The sequence below is a fragment of the Scyliorhinus canicula genome, chromosome 6 (genome assembly GCF_902713615.1).
Source record: "Scyliorhinus canicula chromosome 6, sScyCan1.1, whole genome shotgun sequence".
NCBI classification, from domain to species: Eukaryota; Metazoa; Chordata; class Chondrichthyes; order Carcharhiniformes; family Scyliorhinidae; genus Scyliorhinus; species Scyliorhinus canicula.
Genome location: NC_052151.1, coordinates 96,729,853 through 96,755,563, shown reverse-complemented (window position 1 = coordinate 96,755,563; position 25,711 = coordinate 96,729,853). Strand labels below are relative to the sequence as shown.

The 25,711-nt window shown below is 45.8% G+C and overlaps 1 protein-coding gene across 1 annotated transcript in view; it reads left to right on the top strand.

Annotated features, from left to right (window-relative positions):
* Positions 1-3,442: 3,442 nt before the first annotated feature.
* tbc1d32 (TBC1 domain family, member 32) overlaps positions 3,443-25,711 on the top strand; it is a 348,975-nt gene continuing 326,706 nt past the window's right edge. Inside the window, 4 exon segments of the mRNA XM_038799703.1 lie at positions 3,443-3,678; positions 13,505-13,663; positions 15,526-15,687; positions 17,198-17,375. Coding sequence (XP_038655631.1) covers positions 3,671-3,678; positions 13,505-13,663; positions 15,526-15,687; positions 17,198-17,375 — 507 coding nt within the window. The 5' untranslated portion in view covers positions 3,443-3,670.

Here is a 25,711-nt window from a genome sequence, read left to right as displayed (position 1 = left end):
GTGTCCTCTTTTGTGAAGACAGAACCAATGTATGTATTCAGTTGCTCAGCCTTTTCTTTTACCCTATTATACATTCCCCATTCCTGTCTACAGGGGACCGACATTTGTTTTCCCCAATCTCTTTCTCTTCACGCACTTATAGAACTCTTTGTGTCAGTCTTTATGTTCTGTACAAGCTTACTTTCGTACTGCATTTTCCCCTTCTTAATCAATCCCTTGGTCCTTTTTTTTTGCTGAATTCTAAACTGCTCCCAATCCTCAGACCTATTATTTTCCTGGCTGATGTGTATGCTTCTTCCATGATTGAATGGCGGAGCAGACTTGATGGACCGTGTGGCCTAATTCTGCTTTAATGTCTTATGGTCCTATGGTCTTCCATGCTTAACATCCCAGGCCCAAAACACTCATTCCAGGTTTCGCAACATTTCACTTGCACCTCTTTCAATTTGATCTATTGCATTCGCTGTTCCCAATGTGGCCTCTTCTATATCAGAGACATAGACTGGGTGATCGCTTTGCTGAGCACCTTCTGTCTGCGTATTCAGGGCCCTGACCTTCCCGTGTCTTGCCATTTTAACACAAGATCCTGCTCCCATGCCCGCATTTCTGTCCTTGTGCCAAGTGGAGGAACAGCATCTCATCTTCCGGTTAGACACGCTGCAGCCTTCCGGTCTCAACATCGAATTCAACAACTTCAAATGGTTGGCTCTACTCCACCTCGACCCCTTTGTTTTCATTCCATTTCACTTGAACTGTCTTTTACAGTTTATTTATTTCTTGTCTTTAATATATATATTTCCCCCCGCCCTCCCCGCTCCCATTCACTTACCTTTTCTCCCCTTTGCTTCTCCCATTCCACCTGCCCCCCCCTACACTGTCATAGCTTACCCTTTGATTTTAGTTTCTCTGCTGTTTGGCCTTTCACACCTTGTATTCTCTGGGGACTGCCATCACTCTTTTCCCTTGGTTTCTGTGGCTATGACTCATCTTTCATTCCCTCACCCCACAGTATAAATACCTCCCATTTTCTGTCTTTTCGCTTTGACAAAGGGTTACCTGGACTCACAACGTTAACTCTTTTCTCTCTCTACAGATGCTGCCAGACCTGCTGAGATTTTCCCCTGCACTCTGTCCTATGTTATAGTTACTGTTGGTGCCTCTAAACCGTGTCCGTTACTATTACGGGCAGGATTTAGAGAGAACTGAAACCCTTGTACCGTTTGCCCTTTCTGTCCATAATCATTGTGTATTGTGTTTTTTGAAAATGAAGATGTGTTCAATTCTTAGCCCACCGCTAAATGTAGACAATTTAAATAATAGTAACGAGCTTAGATTATTTATTCATGCATTCACCCCGAAAGTCTAAACGTTACTTCACTCGCACACAAACATATGTGCACACATGCAAGAGACCAGTGCACGTTTACAGGCTGTAGCAAGAATAGTTTCCTAGTTCATGTGCTTGGCTTGCGTAGGAAAAACAGTAATTATGGGCCTGCTTAAGGCAGCGTATTCATGGGCCTGCTTAAGGCAGCGTATTCATAAGAGTTGGGATAAGAGGGATATTTTCAGGATGGGAATCTGTAACTAGTGGCTATCCGCAGGGATCAGTTCTGGCCACAATTATTTACAATATATATTAATGACATGGAAAGTGAGTATACTATTGCCAAATGTACGGATAACACACAAAAATAGGAGGGAAGGCAAGTAGTGAGGATGACACAAGGAGTCTGCAAAGGGATTTAGGCAGATTAGGTGAGTGGGTAAAAACTTGGCAGATGAAATATAATGGAGCAAAATGTGAAGTTATGCACTTCGGTAGAAATAATAAAGGAGCTGAATATTATTTAATTTGAGAAAGACTGGAGAAAGCTGCAGAACAGAGGGATTTGGGGGTCCTCTTGCATAAATCACAGAAAGCTATCATGCAAGTTCAGCAGGTAATGGGGAAAGCAGATCGAACATTGGCCTATATTTCAAAGAGAATGCAATATAAATATGGAGCAGTCTTGCTAAAACTGTACAAGGCACTAATTAGACCATACCTGGAATACTGTAAACAGTTTTGGTCCCTTTCTAAGGAATGAGATACTGGCTTTGGAGGCAGTCCAGAGAAGGTTCATGTGGTTGAACCCAGCATGGAAGGATTTTCTTATGAAGAGAGGTTGAATATGTTGGGCCTTTGCTCAATGGAATTTAGAAGAGTCGACCTTATTTACACACGTAGGATTCGCAGGGGGGTTGACTTGGTAGATGCTGAGAGGTTGCTTCCCCTTGTGGGAGAGTATAGGACCAAAGGGCATAATCTCAGAGTAAGAGGTCACCCATTTAAGGAGGGTAGCACGGTAGCTTCACACTCTGTGTGGAGTCTGCATGTTCTCCCTGTGTCTGCGTGGGCTTCTTCCTGGTGCTCCGGGTTCCTCCCACCAGTCCCGAAAGACATGCTGTTAGGTGAATTGGACATTCTGAATTCTCTCTTTGTACCCGAACAAGTGCCAGAATGTGGCGACTAGGGGCTTTTCAGGGGCATTTCACAGTTACTTCATTGCAGTGATAATGTAAGCCTGCTTGTGACAATAAAGATTAATATTATAAGACTGAAGAGGAGGAATCTGGTATTTTGAGACTTGTGCAGAGAAATGGCAAGTGGAGTTTAATCCGGACAAGTGTGAGGTAATGCATTTTGGTAGGTCTAATATAGAAGGGAAATATACCGTAAATGGCAAAACTCTTAGGAATATAGAAAATCAGAGCGATCTGGGTGTAAAAGGTCCACAGATCTTTGAAGGTGGCAACACAAGTGGACAGGGTAGTCAAGAAAGCATACAGAATGCTTGCCTTCATTGGACGGGGCATAGAGTATAAAAACTAACAAGTCATGCTGCAGTTGTATAGAACCTTGGAAAGGCTGCACTTGGAATATTGCGCACAGTTGTGGTCGCCACACTACCAGAAGGATGTGGAGGCTTTGGAGAGGATGCAGAGGAGGTTTGCCATAATGTTGCGTGGTCTGGAGGGTGTTAGCTATGTGAAGAGGCTGAATAGACTCGGATTGTTTTCATTAGAAAGACGGAGGTTGAGGGGCGACCTGACAGATGTCTACAAGATTATGAGGGACATGGATAGAGTGGATGGACAGGCACTCTTTCCCAGGGTAGAGGGATCAGTCACCATAGGTTTAAGATCCGTGGGGCAAAGTTAGAGGAGATGTGTGAGGCAGGTTTTTTACGCAGAGGGTGGTGAGTGCCTGGAACGCGTTGTAAGGGGAAGTTGTGGATGCAGATACATTAACGGCGTTCAAAAGACATCTTGACAAACACATGGATAGGATGGGTATAGAGGATTGTGGCACAGGGAAGTGCTGAGGTTTTGGCCGATGTTGGTATCATGACCGGTACAGGCTTGGAGGCCCGAAGGGCCTATTCATGTGCTGTATTGTTCTTTGTTCTTTGAATTGTTTCTCTTGAATTTAGTGAATCTATGGAATTTTTACCACTATGGAGAGCTGTGGAGTCTTGGTCGTTAAATATATTCAAGGCTGGGACAGACAGATTTTTAATCAGCAAGAGATATGGGGAAAATGGCGGAGCAGACTTGATGGGCCGAACGGCCAACTTCTGCTCCTACGTCTTATGATCTGTTTGCATGTGTGCACAAATTATTGAAGATGGCAAGGTAGGTTGAGAAAGTAGTTAATGAAGAAAGCATGTGCGATTCTGGGATTCATAAATAGAATACAAAAGCAAGGAAGTGTATGATAAACTAGTATTAAATTCTGCTTAGTCCTCAAATGGAGCATTTTGTCCAATTCTGGGCATCGAACTTCAGGAAAGATATGAGCGAGGTTGGAATTCGGGATTTTCACAGTAATTTCATAGCAGTGTTAATACTTCCTCAGGAAACAAAGGCCATTTGACATTTCCACAGTGCACCATAGAAAGCATCCTATCTGGCTGCAGCACAGCCTGTTACGGCAACTTCTCGACCCAAGACCACAAGAATCTTCAGAGAGTCGTGAACACTGCCAATTCCATCACACAAATCCGCCTCCCATCCATTGACTCTATCTACACCTCCTGCTGCCTTGGGAAAGCGGGCAACATAATCAAGACCCCTCCCACCCGGCTTACTGACTCTTCCAACTTCTTCCATTGGGCAGGAGATACAAAAGTCTGAGAACACGCACAAACCGATTCAAAAACAGCTTCAAAAACAGCTTCTTCCCTGCTGTTAGCAGACTCCTAAATGACCCTCTTATGGACTGACCTGATTAATACTACACTCCTGTATGCTTCACCCGATGCTGGTGTCTGTATTTACATTGTGTACCTTGTGTTTTTATGTACAATGTGATCTGTTTGAGCTGCACACAGAAAAATACTTTTCACTCTACAACTGTACACGTGACAAGAAACAAATCCAATCCAATGTAAGCCTACTTGTGACACTGATAAAGATTATTATTACCTCTGGGTGTGGTGGAGGCTGGAAGGGAATTAGATAGTTGTCTTAAGAAAATGTATTTGCAGGGCTACAGGGAAAAGATGGGAAAGTGGGCCTAGAAATTTCCATTTGCAGAGGTGAAGAGCTGAATGGCCGCTGGGCAAAAATCTGGCAAATGGAATATAATGTGGGAAAATGTTAATTTTGGCGGTGAGAATAAAAAAGGTGCTTATTTAAATGGTGAGCGATCGCTGAGCACAGTGCAGAGGAATCTGTGGTGTCTTAGTGCATGAATCATAAAAAGTTAGTATACAGGTACAGCAGGTAATTAAGAAAGCTAATAGAATGTTATTGTTGAGGTGAATTGATTGCCAAAGTAGGGAGGTTAAGCTTCTGTTGTACAGGGTATTGATGAGATCATATCTTGGGTATTATGTACAGTATTGGTCTCCTTATTTAAGGAAAGATGTAAGTAAATGCATTAGAAGCAGTTCTGAGAAGGTTTACCAGACTAATTCCAGGAATGGGCGTGTTATGTTTTGTGGAAAGATTGGAGAGATTAGGTTGACATCCACTAAAGTTTGAAGAGCAGGAGGCATCCTGATCGGAACCTTAAAGTTCCCGAGGGTCATTGACAGGGTGGATGCGGATGTCTCTCTTGTTTGAGAATCTTGAACTAGGGGTCACCGTTTTAAAAATAAAGGGTTGCTCAGTTAAGGCGGAGATGAGGAGAAATATTTTGTGTGAGAGTTGAGTTTCTGGACCTCTTCCTCAAAAGACAATAAGAAGTCTTACAACACCAGGTTAAAGTCCAACAGGTTTGTTTCGAATCACTAGCTTTCGGTGCACTGCTTCTTCCTCGGGTGAATGAAGAGGTAGGTTCCAGAAACATATATATAGGCAGAGTCAAAGATGCAGGACGATACTTTGAATGTGAGTCTTTGCAGGTAATTAAGTCTTTCCAACGCTGCGACAACGGATGAATGTACATCGCACGACAATCATCAGGCAGGAATGTTCTCTTCCAATCGGGGAACACTTCAGCAATCGAGGGCATTCAGCCTCTGATCTTCGGGTAAGCGTTCTCCAAGGTGTCCTCCAGGACGCGTGACAATGCAGAATAGCCGAGCAGAACCTTATAGCCAAGTTCCGCACACATGAGTATGGCCTCAACCGGGACCTTGGATTCATGTCGCATTACATTCACCCCCCACCATCTGGCCTGGGCTTGCAAAATCCTACCAACTGTCCTGGCTTGAGACAATTCACACCTCTTTAACCTGTGATTATCACTCTCTCCAGTAGCTCCGTTTGGACCTGTAAAGACTTAATTACTTGCAAAGACCTTCCCGATCTTCATTCTGACGGCCTTTTTCCGGAAACTGGATCCAGTGATTTTGGAGTACCTTGGGGAAGGTATCTAGGGTGAAGAGGGTCTTGCTGCAGAGGCAGAAAGGGGGGGTTGGCATTACCAAATCTGTTGCACTATTACTGGGGGGTGAATGCGGAGAAGGTGAGGTGGTAATGGGAAGGAGAGTGATTAGTGGGTTGGGATGGAGGAGGAGGGGTACTGTAGGTGGTCCAGAGGTTTGCAAGCCTGGAAGAGCTGCGGGAGAGGGTGTAGTTCCCGAAGGGAAGCGAGTTCAGGTATATGCAAGTGAGGGACTTTGTGCAGAAGGAATGCAGAGGGTTCCCAAGGTGCCAGAGTGTACCCTGTTAGAACTGTTGCTGCTCCCAGACATGGAAGGAGAGGGTATGGGTGGGGATATATACAGGTGGCTGGGGGAGCAGGGGGGAGTGCAGGAGAAAGTGAGGATTAAGGAGAAATGGGAGGAGGAACTCGCAGGGAGATAGGATGAGGAGTGTGGAGTGAGCTGATGAGTAGGGTGAATTCAACCCCCTCATGTGCGAGGATGAGTTTGATTCAGTTTAAGACGGTCCTTAGGGTGCATATGAATTGGGTGAAGATGACTGAATTCTTCCAGGGGTGGCAGATCAGTGTTAGAGCGCGCATATTCTGGGGATGTGAGAAGTTGGAGAGATACTGGGAGGGCGGGGTGGGGGGGGGGGGGGGGGGGGGGGGGGGGGGGTGTTGTTGGGACGTTATCAAAGATTGTGGGGGTAGAGGACGGGTTGGACCCTCTCCAATCACCTGGTGGTGATTTTTAAAAAACACATATAAACATTTTATTGAGGTTTTTTTTGGCATTGTAACAGCAGCAATATAAACTATGTACATTAGAATATAAACATAGTGCAAATACCGCCTCCCTCCCCAAAAGTTTCTCCAAACAGAGAAAGCTAGCCATGTCTGATAGCTTCGGGGCTTTGAGACCCTACAAGCTAATTATATCCGTCTCCGGGCTACCAGGGAAGCAAAGGCCAGAACGTCTGCCTCTTTCTCCTCCCGGATACCCGGATCTTCCGACACCCTGAAAACCGCCACCTCTAGACTCATTGCCACCCTCGTTTTTAATACCTTGGACATGACCTCAGCAAACCCCTGCCAAAATCCCCTAAACTTTGGACATGACCAGAACATGTGGCCATGATTCGCTGGTCCTCCCGCAGACTTTGCACACCTGTCTTCCAACCAAAAGAATCTGCTCATCCGGGCGGGGCCACTGTCATGTGAGCCCGGTGAATGACCTTGAATTGAATCAGGCTGAGCCTGGCACAGGTTGACCCTACTCAATGCGTCCACCCAAAGGCCCTCTATCTCTCCCCCCAGCTCCTCCTCCCACTTTCGCTTCAGCTCCTCAGTCTGCGTCTTCTCTGACCCCATAAGCTCCTTATAAATGTCTTGAGACTCTCCCTTCTGCTACCCATCCTCTGGAAACTACCCAGTCCTGAATCCCCCTTAGTGGCAGGAGTGGGAAGGTTGATACCTGTCTACGCAGAAAGTCCCGCATCTGCTGACACCTAAATGTGTTACCCCTCACCAATGCAAACTTCTCCTCCAGTGCCCTCATACTCTGAAAGCTCCCCTCTATAAATAAGTCCCCCCTATTTCTCTAGCTGCCTCCTTTTTCTGAGCTGCTGTGCAAGCATCCTGCTGGCTTTTTCTGCATGCTCATACATCGCCCCCTCGCCTTTCTGAGCTGTTCCACTGCTGTCCCTGTGGTTAACAGGCCAAACTCTGTCTGTAGCCACCGCCATTCCCTTAAAAGCCCTATTTCTGGAGTCTCCGCGTACTTGCAGACTTGTAGAATCTCTTTTACCTGTCAGTCTGTCTCTGTCCTGTCCCTGTGAGCCCGGATCGAGATCAGCTCTCCTCTCACCACTGCCTTCAGCGCTTCCCAGACCACCGCTGCTGAGACTTCCCTCGTATTGTTTACCTGTCGGTAAACCTGTATGCAGTTCCTCAACCTCTCGCACACCGCTTTGTCTGCCAACAGCCTTGCATCTAACCTCCATTGCGGGCGCTGATTTCTGTCTTTACTAACCTGCAGGTCAGCCCAGTGTGGAGCATAGTCCGAGATTGTGATCGCAGAGTTACCCTGCGTTTACCACCCCTGCCAGCAAGGCCCCTACCCAAGATAAAGAAATCGATCTGAGAGTAAACCTTATGCACGTGGGAGTAGAAGGAGAACTCCTTCACCTTCGGCTGCCTAAATCTCCATGGATCCACCCAATCTGCTCCATGAACCCTTTCAGTTCCCTTGCCATTGCTGCACCCTGCAAGTTTTCGAGTATGACTGATCCAAGCCGGGATCAATAACTATTAAAGTCCCCTCTCATGATCAACTTGTGGGAGTGCAGGTCCGGTATCTTCCCCAGCATCCTCTTATGAATTCCACGCCATCCCAATTTGGCGCGTACACATTAACCAGCACTACCTTCATCCCCTCCACCTTACCACTAACCATAATATATCAACCTCCCACATCCAAAGCTTTTCTACCCACCTCAAATATGACCTGCATATTAATCAAGATCGCAACCCCTCTGGTCTTTGTGTCCAGCCCCGAGTGAAAGACCTGACTGACCCAGCCTTTCCTCAGTCTAACCTGGTCCACCACTCTTAAGGTGCGTCTCCTGCGACATTACCACGTTCACCTTCAGTCCCCTCAGGTGTGCGAACACACGTGCCCTCTAGACCGGCCCATTTAGCCCTCGAACATTCCAGGTGATCAGCCTGGTTGGGGGGGGGGGGGGGGGGGCAAAGTGCCCCCCGTCCGCCGATCAGCCATCCCTTTCTTGGGCACACCTCCAGCCCTTGCGCCGCATCTCCTCCGACCCGCTCCTGGCAGCCCCTGCCACCGACCTCCTCTCTGTCCCTCAACCGAAGTCCCTCCCTCGTCAGCCGAACAACTACCCTCCCCTCCTCCCCCCCCCCCCCCCCCCTCGCAACACCACTCTGAAACCTAACCCATACAATAAACTAAACATATGCACACCCGTCACTGCGCTTCCGTGAGCTAACTCACCCAGCTAGCTTGGTGGCCCCTGGCGCCAAATAGTCTCCCACCTATTGTTCCCTCACTCCTCTCCCCCCCCCTTTGCTCATACAAACAAATTCCCTCATCTAACAATCCCCACACAACCCAACTGAAAGAAAAACACCGAAATCCAAACAAACGCGTCTCCATCCCACAAAAGTGCACATCAAATCAAAAGGCATTACCAATATTCACCAGAAAGAAAACCCGAAAACAATAAACTTTTCCCCCCTTCTTACACAGTACTCAAAAAACAGAAGAGAAAAAATAAATAACCAATAAAAGCCAATCAAAGTTCAAAAGTCCTCAGCCGCCCCCCCCCCCCCCCCCCCCCCCCCCCCCACCACCAGTCCTTTCCTTTTTGCGAAGGCCAGCTTGTCTTCGGGCGACTAAAAAAAGTGATGCTGGTCCTCATATGTGACCCAGAGACGAGCCGGATACAGCAGTCCAAATTTCACCTGTTTCTTGAAGAAGGTTGACTTAATCTGGTTGAAGCCTGCCCTTTTCCTGGCCACCTCCACACTCAGGTCCTGGTAAACCGGCAGGATACTGTTGTCCCACTTACAGCTCTGTGTTCGCTTGGCCCACTGAAGAATACATTCCTTGTCCAGGGACCAGTGGAACCTCACCACCGTTGCCCTCGGAGGGTCCCCCATTCGCGGCCTCCTCGCAGGCGCTCTGTACGCCCTGTCCAAAGGGTCGGAGAATGTCCCCTCCCCCAGCAGCTTCTCGAACATACCCACTATGTATGCCCCAGCATCAGCTCCCTCAGACCCCTCGGCAGCCCGACAATTCTTAAGTTCTGCCAACGCGGCCTGTTCTCTAGGTCCTCCACCTTCTCGTGAAGCTTCTTTTGTAGGTCCCTCAGCATCCCCATTTCCAGCTCCACCGCTGTTTGATGCTCCTCCTGCTCAGTCAGCACCTTCTCAACCTTCTGGATCGCCCCGATCCTGGGCATCCAATCTGTGCTCCAGCAGGTCAATCGACTCTTTAATCGGGTCCAGGCAGTCCCGTTGCTGCTTGGCAAAGCCGTCCTGGATGACCTGCATCTACTGCTACGTTGATCGCTGGGCGGTCACACCAGGGGTCCGGTCCTTGGCCATGGTGTCGCCTGCTGCAGCTTCAGCACAGCCCTTGCCTGTCTTTTTATTTCTGCCTTTTCGTGCACTTCTGGTTCTTTTCTCCATACACCGATGCGTGGAAACGGTGCTCAATAGCCTCAGCCTTCGAATTTGCAGCTTAAAAACCAGAAAAAAGTCAGGGAAAGGTCAAAAAGTCCGACGAGAGCAGGAGCCACCAAATGTGCGACTTGCTCCTTCATAGCCGCCACCAGAAGTGATAGTGGTGATTTTTAAGGGTGACAAAAATGCCAGAGCTGACGGAGGGGAGGATGGCCAATGTTGTGGCCAGTGCCTCTCTTATTGCCAGGTGAATGATTACGTTGGAATGATGGTCAACAATGCTACCGGGGGTTGGTTGCCTGGCTGGGGGACCTGTACAACTTTCTCCGGCTGGAAAAGATCCAGTTCGAATTCAGGGGATCAATGGAGGGTTTTGAGATGCAGTGTGGACCGTTCGTAACTACGTTTGAGGAATTACTCATCGTGGGTGGGGGGAGGAGGGGATGGGGTGAAAAGGGGGAAAAGCGTGCACAAGCTGAACTGAGAGATGGAGAATGTTTTCTGATTTATTTATATTTGAATTTGTTTGGAATAAAATTATTTTAGAAAAAGACATTGGGTGAAAGGGAGTAGGCAGGAATGTCTGGCTGAGGTCACAACCAGATCAGCTGAACTTATTGAATAGTGGAGCAGGCTCGAGGGGCCTAATGGCCTGCTCCTAATTTATATGTTCATCCTATGATTCTATCTTAATGTAAATGTATACAAAGTCATGGAAATAAATACTTGAGACCACAAAAGCCAAGTTTTATTTGCGTAATTCTGCAGCTGAGAATGACAACTTGATTTTCTGGTTTCAGCTATAGACGCAATGGCCGGTTGGCTTTTAAGAGTGCAGGTTCCAGATATATATGTAATTGTGTAATGCCATCACACTTCACCAAACGTTATTTCTGATTGGTCAGGAGGGTATGACTGCTTAGAATATTAGTGGCAGATATAGAAATTGTGAATTCATATTAGAGAAGCTTTTCAGAAAATATAAAAGCAGGAAACATGACTTTGCTTCCTTGTTGAAATTTGTGTTTGCTCACATTGGGAAATTTTTATCAGTCCAGCCTAAACACTACTTATCTCATTCAGAGGAAAATTGGGACTGAAATTATAGTTTCTCAATTTCAATAAAATAGTAGAGATGCTAAGTCTACTTGCAGAAAAACAAGCAAAAGTGAAATTTTCAAGATCTAATGGCAAACAATCCAGGTGCATAACATATTTTTTTTTTTTGGATTGTCTTAATGGCCTATCTGTTGCAGCATATGCACTTCTGTTGTAAATCGTGCCAGACATCATATCTCTAAGCATGTTGGAGTGTGCCCACTGAGTGTCTACCAGAAGAATGCAGAGTGGGCAGTTGTGATGTCATTTAGCATGTAAAACTAACTTGCTGCTTTTTGGAGCTGTATGCTCCAACTCTCATGTGTTCAGTAATAGGAAGGGACCCCAACCAGTGCTATTTAAAAGGACCAACATGGCTATCTAGACCCACTACTTCTGAGAGTTTGCCTCCTGCTTATAGCAGATACATGAAAAATGAAATGAAAATCGCTTATTGTCACGAGTAGGCTTCAATGAAGTTACTGTGAAAAGCCCCTTGATATGATATGTCTCCGACTTCCACTTACTCAAGGCCTGCAGTGCAGTGTAAGATCTTGGAGGCTTTTCTCTCCTATGTTGTGACATTCTTCATGACTTTCTCAGGTCTGAATCGGTGTAGAATGAGTTCCAGAACCATCTGTGGGTAAAGTGCATGTCTAAGACTTACAGGCTAGCTTTAAAGTAGTGCAGCCTAATGTCAAAAGGTTCAGGCCTCTCTTGAATTTGGGCTATCTGCTGAAGCATGCAATCTCGAGTGCAGTTAGCGCTGATGGCCAGAGTTGCTCCCTGCATTAGAAGCAATGGACATCACAATTCCTGCGCCTGTTTTTAGGACCTATTGAATTTAACCAGCCCCTAAATGTTTTCCAAATTTTATTCATTTTTTGACACAAACTAATGTATTTTCTAGTGTGTCTTTTAATTTTAATGAATCTAGAATTTACATGCTGTCTGTTCCTCAATGATACTTAATCTGATTATCTGACCATTCAAATATTTCTCACATTAAGTTTCTCATTTTGTTGTGCTATGTAGAATCTTAGGACTGTTACAGCACAGAAGGAGGCCAATGGCCCATTTGTGTCTGTGTTGGTCTTCTGACTAAGCAATTTGCCTAGTGCCACTCGCTGTGCCCTTTCCCCACATCCCTGTAACCCATATCCCTGTAAATGTTTCATTTTCAGATAGCTTCCAATTCTCTTTTGAATGTCTCAATTGAGGATGCCTCCACTATTCTCTCAGGCGGTGCATTCCAGATTCTAACCAGTTGATGCTTTAAAAGCTTTTCCTCATGTTGCCATTGCTTTATCTTAAATCAGTCTCCTCTGGTTCTCAATCCGACCACCTCTAATGGGAACATCTCTATGTACCTTATCCATGAGTTTGAATATCACTATTGAATATCCTGTCAACCATCCTGTCTCCGAGGAGAACAGTCCCGACTTCGCCAGTCCTTTTCAGGAATGTTTTCTGCACCCTTCCTAAAGTGTCCAAATCTGGACGCAATACTTTAGTTGAGGCCGAACCAGGTTTTATACTTGATATCCCTGTTGATAAAGCACCCACCTTATTCCTGTAATCCGTAACCCCATCCAACCTTTTGCAATTTAACATGGCCAATCTGCCTAATCTGCACATCTTTGGACTGTGGGAGAAAACTAGAGCACCCAGAGGAAACCAAGGCAGACATGGATATAAAGTGAAAACTCGCGCACACATAGTCACCCAAGGCTGGAATTGAACCCAGGTCCCTGGTGCTGTGAGGCAGCAGTGTTAACCACTGTGCCACCGTGCTGCCTCTGGCACCTGATGTAATTTATGCACATACACACACAAACCCTCTGCTCCTGCACCCCCTTCAGAAATGCACCCTTTGTTTTATATTGTCTTTGTGTTCTTCCTGCCAAAATGAATAACTTCATACTTCTCTGCATTAATATTTACCTTTCGCATATCCACCCGTTCCACCAACCCGTCTATATCTTTTTGAATTTTCCCAATCCTCATGGTTCACAATGCTTTGAAGGTTTGTATCACTTCAAAGTTTGAAATTGTGCTCTAGGCACGAAGGCCGAAGTCATTGAATATATGTGAGAAATAGCAGGGATCCTCGCTCTGATCCCTGGGGAACTCCAGTATAAATCTTCCTTCAATCCAAAAGAACAACCGGTCACTAGTTTCGTATCACTCAACTAATTTGATACCTATATTGTCCTTTTTTGTTCACTTCCTTTATTTGTGTTGTTTAATTCATTTTTTGGCGCAGGCACATATTTTGAGTTATCAAGAATAGACTGCATTGTCACATTCTGAAGTTCGTTTTCATTATATTTACAGCAAAATGTCTCACCTTTCTAGCAAGGTTGAATCGGAGCTTCAGCCTTTGCTGAGGCAACTACTGAAGAGCATAAAGGAGAGAATCTCAGGAGCACCTTCAGTCGAATGTGCGGAAGAGATCTTGCTACACTTGGAGGAAACGGATGAAAATTTTCACAAGTATGTTGAGAAAATGCCACCACTGGTTGATTTCCATTCTAAAATGAGGTTGGCCCTAATTGATTTATAGTCTCAAATGGCATTCAAACACTGGTTTTCTTGGAGCAAAATTAATCTAGACGGTGGTAAGAAATAGTTGACATTTGTTCCATAGTTCTGTATGACTTCCCGTGAGGGGAATCAAACTTCAGTACTTGCTACACTCACCTTACTCTTTCCTCAATAGAGGATAGCATAGATCAAGGTGGGAAGTGTAAAAATTACAACATAAATTGAAAAGACTTTCATAATATGGAAACATTTTAAAAGTTTTATCAAAAGGATGTTATCTGAGAATATGGGAAAGGATGTTATCTGAGAATATGGGAAAGCAAATGAAAATTGTTGTTTGAATCACAAAATAATTGGGAACATTCCATTTACTTTCTGTGCTGTCACATGCAGCTGTAACGATCTCCACTTTCAGTATTGTACGTCAGAGGCAAAAAAAGTGACATCCTTTTTCTTGGAATTAAATAATGGTCGTGATTATTTATCCTCAACTTCTTACAAAATGTTTTTTATGGCCAACTTAAACTGATTCTGTTTTAGTTTTTTGACTCTTCATTTTGGACTGTAAAAACGTAATCTGGGTTTTAGTACAGTTTGATTTAATATTTGAGCCAGATGTTAGCATTACTGCACCTAATCAGGCATAACATTTACCTGGAGAAATATTAAATATATTATCAGGAGAACGGAAGGTAGATTTGGATCACTTCAGCTCTCTGACCTACCAGTGATGTCATTGTATAGACCTTAAGCAAAAAGCAAGGCTGTGAAGTTCCCCTGTGAAGAGCATAGTAAAATGCATCAAAAGCAGAAATTATTAGAAACAAAGCCGATTATAAATAATATTTTACAAGATATGTTACAAATGAAATTAAGAATACATTTTAACCAGTAGCAGGAGTATATTTTCTTATCCTGTGTTCTCCACTCTACACCATTTTCCAGTTGAGAGTGGTTGGTAATATAGCTCATCTCAAAGTTCGGTGGGAGATTCTCAAAAGTTGCATTGCCTATTGCCTGTCCAAGATCGTCCTCCAAGCACCGGTCTACCCAACCCCAGCTCATCTTCTAGTCGGAACCATTTGGGCTTTGCTTTTTCGCTGATGGTGCCAATGAGATTAGTAACTCATCATGTTATAATAAATTCCTTAGTCTGTGCTACTTTGGTCATGCCAACTTAATTTTCTATTCTAATAGAGTTTGATAACCTTTTGGGTGTTGAGATAGAAGATCAGCCATAACATTTTTGAATAGCAGAGCAGGCTCAAACGGCCAAATGAGCTACGTCTCCTATTTCTTATTGTAGGTTCCAGTTGACTGAATATTTTTATTCCCTGCTCTCTATGGAGATATTGTGAATATATTTGCGTTAAATTGATTTATGATTCCATTGAAACAAACCACAGAGAATATCTTTAACCCCAGATGTTTCCATTATTCTAGGATACAGTGCAGAGTTTAATGTTTGTTTATCTGGGACCGAAGTTGAACAGTTAAATTGATTGTGATGCCTTATTCACTTGCTGATTCTGTGATAAGATGGGGAAAATCTAAAGTTACGAACTAAAGCTTAAAAGACTTCATAAACATCACAATTTATTTACTTTTATTTGACTTGAGTGAACAAATTATGAAGAAAACCAACAAAGTAGAACTTTTATGTACATGATCCATTTGTTCATCGTATAATTTTTATCATAATGTCTTTTGAGTACATTTGTAAAATGGCTTAAATTAAATGGATGAAGATATCACTCTTGCTTTTAGTTAGATCTTAATTTCTAATTTTCAAATTTCTATCCTTTTCTTAGTTATGAGCTGGTGAAGTATTTACGGAATTATATCGACACTGCTTTGGGCTCTGTGATTGATGAGGAGACTGAGAAATGTACTTCTGCAGAGGGCCGATCTCTAGGTTCTGGCCAAGACACACTTGTTCAACAAGTTACAAGAAAAACTCGGGAATCTGATGAGTAAGTTCTATTATTATGGCCAAATGTTTCCCCTGCATCTATATAAATGATCTGCAAGCTGGGACAAAGCGTAATATAGCAACATTTGCAGATGATACTAAAATAGGTGGAAAAGCAGGCAGTGAAGAGAAGATAAAGATTTTATAAATGGATATAGATGGGTTGGAGATTGGGCCAAAATTTGGTAGATGGAGTTTAATGTTTAAGGACTGGAGTATAAAAGTAGAGAAGTGTTGTTACAATTGTGTAGGGTGTTCGTGAGATCATATCTGGAGTATTCCGACAACATTTGGTCTACTTATTTGAGGAATGATGTGGTGGCCTTGGAGGCAATTCAGAAGAGGCTCCCTAGATTGATTCGGAGGATGAAAGCGTTGACATATAAGGAGAAATTAAACAATTTGAGCTTGTACTCGCTGGAGTTTAGAAGGATGAGAGGGTATCTGATCGAGGTTTATAAAATACTAAATGAGATTGATACAGGAAACGTAGACCAAATGTCCCTTCTTGTGGGGAAATCCACAACAAGAGGTCACGTATATAGATTGAGAGGTGGTAGATTTGGAACTGAGATGAGGACCTACTCCTCTCAGAGGATGGCGAATTTGTGGAACTTGCTGCTCCATAGTGCAGTGGAATCCGAGTCATTAAATGTTTTCAAGAAAGAGACAGATATATTTTTGATTTAAAAAAAACAGGTTAAAGGGTGATGGGCAACAGATGGAGAGATGAATTTGAGACCAGGAAGAGATCAGCCATGATTTGATTGAATGGCAGAGCAGTCTTGAAGGGCTGAATTGCCAACCTCTGCTTGTAATTCCTAAGTCGTAGTTTTCATTGACCTTTCTACCATCTGCTTCTGGATCAAGGATGCTGTTGTCTAGAACATAGAACAGTACAGCACAGAACAGGCCCTTCGGCCCTCGATGTTGTGCCGAGCAATGATCACCCTACTCAAACCCATGTATCCACCCTATACCCGTAACCAAACAACACCCCCCCCCCCCCTTAAACCTTACTTTTTTTTAGGACACTACGGGCAATTTAGCATGGCCAATCCACCTAAGCGCACATCTTTGGACTGTGGGAGGAAACCGGAGCACCCGGAGGAATCCCACGCACACACGGGGAGGACGTGCAGACTCCGCACAGGCAGTGACCCAGCCGGGAATCGAACCTGGGACCCTGGAGCTGTGAAGCATTTATGCTAACCACCATGCCACCGTGCTGCCCAGTCTGTTTGTGACTGTTAGGATTGAGATCCTAATCTGCCTCATGCAGTTTTCTATGCAAGTGGTTATTTACTTGTTGCTTTAAGTCTTGGTCAGGGACTACCTTTATCAGAGTGATTTTTAAACTTACTTCCTCATTTATGGTGTTTTAGCATACCAAGCCAACAGGATCAAATTTCTGCTTTGTAAAATGGATAAAGGATAAGTACAGCATTACTAGTTTAAGAAGCTAAAGTTTATTACTTGGCAAAGTTTTGATTTTTCATACTTTGCTACAGATACAAGGAGATGATGAAATCATTGAAAAATACTATGATGATAGTAGTTGAATCTCTGATTAATAAATTTGAAGAAGATCAGCTAAAGAAAGAAGAGCTACACCGAAGAAAACAACATGAGCAGCACACTAGTTACTGCATGGACAGTTGCTCTGACAGTGGATCCTCATTCAATCAGGTAGATAACATGTTACTTGTTCAATGGAGTTTTTTTTGAGTATTCCATATTAGTGAATTTTAACAATTTGGCCACTAATTATGGTTGTTAGCTAGTTATCAAGTGCAAGAAACTTGGTGAATTCTGTTTCTCTTTAAATCTGAGTAAAAACAATCAAACTGCAGTGTTTCATTGGCTATGTCAGTGCAAACTGGCAGTTGAGTTTGGGCCCTTTTTGGTCGTGTGTATTGGCTGCATTACTATAAATAGTACACTGATCTGCCAGATGAGTGAGATATTTTATTTTTAAAATACTTTACTCCATTGTTACCTGATTTTTCTAATTTAAAATTTTAAGTTGTGTTGCAAATCATCATATCTCTCTGGATTAATTCCATCTTTTTTGACTAGTTATGCTAAAAGTCATTTTGTATTATTCACCTTGTCAACAGCGATTAGCTGTGAAAATCCATTCAAGAGCAATATAACAGTCAGTTATAAAAATATAATTATTTTTTGAAAATATGCTATCCTGGATGAATTGTAATCAGTTACAGATCAATGTGGTATATCAAGGGGCTTTACACAATGTGGCAGAATGAAATTTAAATATTGGATGGTGATCAGTTTGATACTTTTGGGGGTAGATTTTACTCGGCACTAGAGGTAATTTCTTCTGGTATTGAGTGGGACGTAAGTGGGTTTGCTCAATTGGCTAGGTGGCTTGAGTGTGATGCAGAGTAGTGCCAACAGCATGAGTTCAAGCCCTGAACCATGATTAGCAACCTGCAGCCAACTGGGAAGCTGCATGAGAGAGTGAACTGAGGCAGAATTTTTGGTCAGTATTCCTATAGTTAATTAGTAGGCACCATGTTTGATATTGTACGAGATCATAATCTGTTACTAATTAACCCAACAGATAAATAGCCTTCCAATAGTCACGTAGAATTGTGTGTAGTGGGTTGCCAGTGGAAAATATATTTTATTTGTCCCTACTTATGAAATTTTGTTAGAACTGGAAATTAAAATTTTGTAAAAGGAACAGTTAAGAAAATTGATGAAAAATACAGGAGTGGTAGAAATATTTTCATGCTCTGTTTTATGTATCTCCATGAAATGGTTACTCAGCACGGTAGCATAGTGGTTAGCACTATGGCTTCACAGCGCCAGGTTCCCAGGTTCGATTCCCGGCTTGGGTCACTATCTGCGTGGGTTTTGTCTGGGTGCTCCAGTTTTCTCCCACAAGTAAGTTGTAAAGGCGTGCTACTAAATAATTTGGACATTTTGAATTCTTTCTCTATATACCCCAACAGACGCCGGAATGTGGCGACTTGGGACTTTTCACAGTAACTTCATTGCAGTGTTAATGTAAGCCTACTTGTGACGATAAAAGATTATTATTATTTATCATAAACCTTCATATGGTATGCCTGTGAACTGATTCTGTTCAAAGCAGTTGTTCTCAAAAATTGAATAAATATATGTATTACTTGTTATGTACAGTAGTCCCCCTTTATAACGCGGGTGTTGGGGTCCAAGACAGCCACCCGCGTTGTATCCGAGCCGCGGATATCCACGATGGGGGTTTTAAATTTATTTAAAAATCTATGCATGCGCTTCCCATTGTGAGTCTACGGGGGGGCGGGGGGAGAGGTCAGACCCCCGTAGACTCTCAATGGGAAGCGCTAGCATAGATTTTTAAATAAATTTAAAACCCCCATCGTGGATCCAATTAAAATTTCAGCGGCCGGCTCACTTTGATCCGGAGAAGGAAGCTGCTCTCACTGAAATCAGCCGGCCGCTGAAATTGACACTGCCCGCTGCTCTCTCCCTCCAATCCAACTTTTAAGTTTTAATGTTTCTGATTGGAGGGAGAGAGCAGCGGGCAGTGTCAATTTATTTTTTTTTCCCTCCGGCTTGCCCCCTCTCCCCCCACATCCTCCAACTAGACCCCTCTTCCCCCCCCAAAACCCTCCGGCTCGCCCCCTCTCCCCCCACACCCTCCGGCTCGCCCCCTCTCCCCCCCACACCCTCCGGCTCGCCCCCTCTCCCCCCCACACCCTCTGGCTCGCCCCCTCTCCCCCACATCCTCCGGCTCGCCCCCTCCCCACACCCTCCGGCTCGCCCCCTCTCCCCCCACATCCTCCAACTAGACCCCTCTCCCCCCACACCCTCCGGCTCGCCCCCTCTCCCCCCACATCCTCCAACTAGACCCCTCCCCCCCAACACCCTCCGGCTCGCCCCCTCTCCCCCTCCCAACACCCTCCGGTTCGCCCCCTCTCCCCCCACACCCTCCGGCTCGCTCCCTCTACCCCCACACCCTCCGGCTCGCTCCCTCTCCCCCTCTCCCCCACACCCTCCTGCTCTCCCCCACAGCGTCCAGCTCGCCCCCTCTCCCCCCACACCTTCCGGCTCGCTCCCTCTCCCCCTCTCCCCCACACCCTCCTGCTCTCCCCCACAGCGTCCAGCTCGCCCCCCTCTCCCCCCACACCTTCCGGCTCGCTCTCTCTCCCCCACACCCTCCTGCTCTCCCCCACAGTGTCCGGCTCGCCCCCTCCCCACACCCTCCGGCTCGCTCCCTCCCCTCCCCCCTCCTCCCCCTCCCCACCCCCTCTCCTCCCCCGTCCCCCAACACCCGCAGGGCCCCCCTCTCTCCCCCAACACCCGCAGGTCCACCCTCTCTCCCCCACACCCCCAGGGGGGTCTCCCCCACACCCACAGGGGGGTCTCCCCCACACCCGCCCACACCCGCTCCCCCCCAACACCCGCCCCCCTCCTCTCTCCCCCCCCCCCAACACCCGCCCCCCTCCTCTTCCCCCCCCCCCCCCCAACACCCGCAGGTCCACCCTCTCTCCCCCACACCCACAGGGGGGTCTCCCCCACACCCGCCCCCCCCAACACCCGCCCCCCCCCCCAACACCCGCCCCCCCCCCCCCCCCCCCCCCCCCCCCCCCCCCCCCCCCCTCGGCAGTGTCAATTTCAGCGGCCGGCTGATTTCAGTGAGAGCAGCTTCCCTCTCCGGATCAAAGTGAGCCGGCCGCTGAAATTGACACTGCAGGCTGCTCTCTCCCTCCAATCCAACTTTTAAGTTTTAATGTTTCTGATTGGAGGGAGAGAGCAGCCGGCAGTGTCAATTTCAGCGGCCGGCTCACTTTGATCCAGAGAGGGAAGCTGCTCTCACTGAAATAATCAGCTGGCCGCTGAAATTGACACAACTGACAGTTGGGGTCCATAAGCCCCCCCGCGGTATATCGCGAACCGCGGTATTGCGGAGCGCGGTATAACGGGGGACTACTGTATTACTTGTTACTCCTATCGGTGGTGCTGTGCCAGATCTTCTCAGTGTTAAGCGTTGTATGATACGCAACACCTGCTATTTTGTATAGTATATCACCTCGTGAAGAGAGGACAAATTTTTTTGAAGGTTGTTTTTGAGAGAACATTTATATCAAGCAGTATTTAAAATAAAGGTTATGTCTGTGTAAATGAGTGAGGAAAAAGATCTGGTTGCACATCTGTATTTTAAGAAGAGAGAAAAAGAAATAGATACACTGAGATGAAGAAATATTGAGAGCTGCCACAGCATTTGATCATTGTTCAGAAAAGGTAAATTTTGAAAACAATTAAATAACCTTTGTTCGAAAATGTGTAATATAACTGTGTAATATATGTGTAATAGAACTGGCTAGGTCATAGGAGGCAGAGAGTAGCAATGGAAGGGTGCTTTTCTAATTGGAGGGCTGTGACTAGTGGTGTTCCGCAGGGATCAGTGCTGGGACCGTTGCTGTTCGTAGTATATATAAATGATTTGGAGGAAAATGTAACTGGTCTGATTAGTAAGTTTGCATTCGACACAGAGGTTGGTGGAATTGCGGATTGCGATGAGGACTGTCAGAGGATACAGCAGGATTTAGATTGTTTGGAGACTTGGGCGGCGAGATGGCAGATGGAGTTTAACCCGGACAAATGTGAGGTAATGCATTTTGGGAGGTCTAATGCAGGTAGGGAATATACAGTGAATGGTAGAACCCTCAAGAGCATTGAAAGTCAGAGAGATCTAGGTGTACAGGTCCACAGGTCACTGAAAGGGGCAACCCAGGTGGAGAAGGTAGTCAAGAAGTCATACAACATGCTTGCCTTTATTGGCTGAGGCATTGAGTATAAGAATTGCCAAGTCATGTTGCAGCTGTATAGAACCTTAGTTAGGCCACACTTGGAGTATGGTGTTCAATTCTGGTCGCCACACTACCAGAAGGATGTGGAGGATTTAGAGAGGGTGCAGAAGAGATTTACCAGGATGTTGCCTGGTATGGAGGGCATTAGCTATGAGGAGCGGTTGAATAAACTCGGTTTGTTCTCACTGGAACGACGGAGGTTGAGAGGCAACCTGATAGAGGTCTACAAAATTATGAGGAGCATAGACAGAGTGGATAGTCAGAGGCTTTTCCCCAGGGTAGAGGGGTCAATTACTAGGGGGCATAGGTTTAAGGTGTGAGGGGCAAGGTTTAGAGTAGATGTACGAGGCAAGTTTTTTTACACAGAGGGTAATGGTGCCTGGAACCCGCTGCCGGAGGGGATGGTGGAAGCAGGGACAATAGTGACATTTAAGGGGCATCTTGATAAATACATGAATAGGATGGGAAAAGAGGGATACGGACCCAGGAAGTGTAGAAGATTGTAGTTTAGTCGGGCTGCATGGTTGGCACGGGCTTGAAGGGCCGAAGGGCCTGTTCCTGTGCTGTACTTTTCTTTGTTCTTTGTTTATAAGTGATCAGGCACAGCTAGGTCGGAATGTAAGCTGTGAAGAGGGCACAGAGGCTGCAGAAATAGGCCGGTTTAGTGACTCTGCAAGTGTTGATGGCAGTTGGAAGGAATGATGCTTTCGAAGAATGTTAATCACAAAAACAGATCAGGTTGACTTTAAAGCAGATTCCTTTCAAATACCATGGGTGGAATTCTCTGAAACCGGGTGTGAACACTCTGGACTTTCCTGTAGAAGGGGGCTTGCAGCGCCCCCGAGTGCTCCACACAACTCCGGCTGCTGATACGGGGCCCTGCACTTCCGGCAGCAGGAACTCGGCTAGTTGTCGGCTGAGAATCGCCGCGGGGGCATCTTTCAATGGCCCCTGACCGGCGCCACGTCGACTGCGCGCGACTGGCGGCTATTCTCTGGTCCGCGTAGAATCCCAGCGCATGTATTTACTATGGAAAATTTGTGCCATGCAGACATACAGTATCACCAAAACCTGGCACACTTTTACCAGTCCCAAGATGTGAGAAAATACTTTTGAATTTGTTACATTAATTTTATGATTCACTTTTCTTTTGTTTCAGTGAGTAAAACTAGTTAACTGTCCTTTGTGCTGATACAGGAAGGATGTTTTCATCGCAATATTGCAGGCTCTCATCTGTGTTGGCTTTCTCATCTGTTTTACCCTTTTGGGTAGAGAATATCCTTTACAACATACAAACTTAGTACTAAGTATTATGATGCATAATTATTAGAATGTGAAGTACCAGCGAGAGTAGGGAATATGAGAATAGACCAGATGAATGCATGGCTGGGGAGATATTGTAGGAGGGAGTGATTTGGATTCCTGAGGCATTGAGACCGATTCTGGGGAAGATCAGACTAAAACAAGCGGGATGGGCTACACCCCAGCAGGACCAATATTGAACGGGTATTTACGAGTGCTGTTGGAGAAGGTTTAAACTCGAGTGACAAGGGGTGGGAATCTGAGCGTGGAGACACAACAGAAGAAAACAAAGCTAGAAATTAAAGATAGAAAAGTAGAAAGCAAAAGTGGAAAGCAGAGGAAATGAGGGCTAGCAACAAAAAGGGCAACAGTACAAAAAATCTACATGTAAAAATGTTAAAAAGATAAGTATCAATGCACTGTATCGGATTGCACGGAGAATTAGCAATAAGGTAAGTAGATAAGAGCATTATTTGAAATAAACGGGTATGATATTACGGAGACATGCCTGCAGGGTGACCGGGGCTGGGAACTGAACATCCAACTGAACATCAAAGTACTCTACATTTTGTTTAAAAAATATTTTTATTCTCCTTTTTCACATTTTGTCCCAAATTTGCACCCACCATCAATAAACAATAATCAGTAACGAATGCAATGTCAATCTCCATATCAATAACAACGATCCCATCCTCCCTCCAAACCCCAAACATTAGCTAGCCCCCATGTTAACATAAACAAATGACAAAAAGGAATCAGCATTCACCCATAGTCACCATTAACACACACCGCCCCCCTCCCCCCACCCTCCCAACCCCCCTACCCCCAACTAATGTTCGATGTTATCCAGTTCTCGAAAGTGCATAATGAATAACGCCCATGAATTGTAGAACCCCTCCATCCTGCCCCTCAGTTCAAACTTAACCTTCTCAAGAGTGAAGAATTCCAATAGGCACCCCTGCCACGCCAGGGCACAGGGTTGAGAGGTTGCTCTCTATCCAATCAGGATCCACCTTTGGCGATCAACGAGGCAAAGGCTACAACATCAACCAGTTTCCAGCCCCGGCTGCCCCCCCCCCGCAACATTCGCACACATCTTCTACCCCTTCAAAGAATCAGCTCATCCTCGCCCTTGTGAGGTGTGCTCTATATTCCACCTTCAGCTGCATCAGCCCCAGCCTCATGCATGAGGTGGAGGCGTTCATTCTCTGGAGCACCTCACACCAGAAGCCCTCCTCCATACCCCCTCCCAACTCTTCCTCCCACTTTGCTTTGATCCCTTCCAGTGATGCCTTCTCCTCTTCCAAAATATCTCTGTAAACCGTGGATACTACCCCCTTCAGTCCCCCTGTCGTCAGCACCTCCTCCAGCAGTGTGGAGGCTGGCTCCACCAGGAAGCTCTGTATCTCCTTTCTGGCAAAATCTTGAAACTTCATATATCTAAACATTTCCCCCTGCTCAGCCCATACTTCGCTCTCAGCTCCTTCAGTCCTGCAAACCTACCCCCAAGAAACAAAAGCTTTTCGTGTCTTAATCCCCTTCTCCTGCCATTTCCGAAAATTTCCATCCCACTTCCCTAGCACAAATCTGTGGTTCCCCCGAATAGGCATTTCTCTTGACCCTGCCCCCAACGGAAGTGTTGGCGAAACTGCCTCCAAATTCTCAATGGAGCTATTATTACCGGACTCCCTGAGTATTTCCCCGGGGCCATCGGGAGCGACGCTGTTGCTCGCTCCTTCAATCCCGACCCCCTGCACAAACTCTTCTCCATTCTGACCCATTCTGACCAAACTATGTACCTCCACATTCTCCGCCCAGTAATAATACATCAGGTTCGGAAGACCCAAACCCCCTGTCTGCCTTGTCCTATGTAGCAGCACCTTTCTCACTCTGGCCACCTTCCCTCCACATATGAACGAGGTAATCATTCCTTCAATCTCGCTGAAAAATACCGTTGGTAGGAAAATCAGCAGGCATTGGAAAATAAACAGAAATTAAACAGAACGCAACACGTTCATTTTAACCACCTGCACCCGACGCAGCAGTGACAGAGGAAGAGCATCCCACCTTGCCAGATCAGCTTTCACTCTCCCCACCAAACTAAAAATGTTGTACCTGCGGAGCTCCCCCCCCCCCCCCCCCATTCCCGGACAACCTGCACCCCCAGGTATCTAAAGTGAGTCCCTGCGCCCACCCCCGGCCGAGACACCACAAAATACTCACTACTGTATTAATAAAAGCAAATTACTGCGGATGCTGGAATCTGAAACGAAAGAGAAAATGCTGGAAAATCTCAGCAAGTCTGGCAGCATCTGTAGGGGGATGAAAGAGCTAACGTTTTGAGCCCGATGACTCATTGTCAAAGCTCCATTCTGACCAAACTACTCACTCTTGTCTGATTTAATTTGTGCCCCGAGAAAAACCCAAACAGCCAAGTAGCTACAATATTCCCCCTATTGACACACTCGGTTCCGACACGTATAACAACAAGTCATCGGCATGTAAGGACATCTATGCTCTGTCCCCATCCCGCACTATCCCTTTCCATACCCCAAACTTCTTAATGCGATAACCAACGGCTCAATCGCGAGTGCAAATCCCTGCCTAGTCCCATGGTGGAGATAAAAGTATCCTGACCCCCCCCCCCCCCCCCCGGTTGCTGCTGCTGCTGACCTAGTTCCCTATTGTTAAGCCAGAAAGTTGAGGAAAGGCTGCCACCGCCTAAAGAACCCTTGTACCGACCCCCTCAGGGCGAATTTGACCTTCTCCAGCTTAATGAATCCCACCATGTCATTGATCCAGGTCTCCACGCTCGGGGGTCTCGCATCTTTCCATTGCAACAAGATCCTCCGCCGGGCTACTCGGGACGCAAAGGCCAAA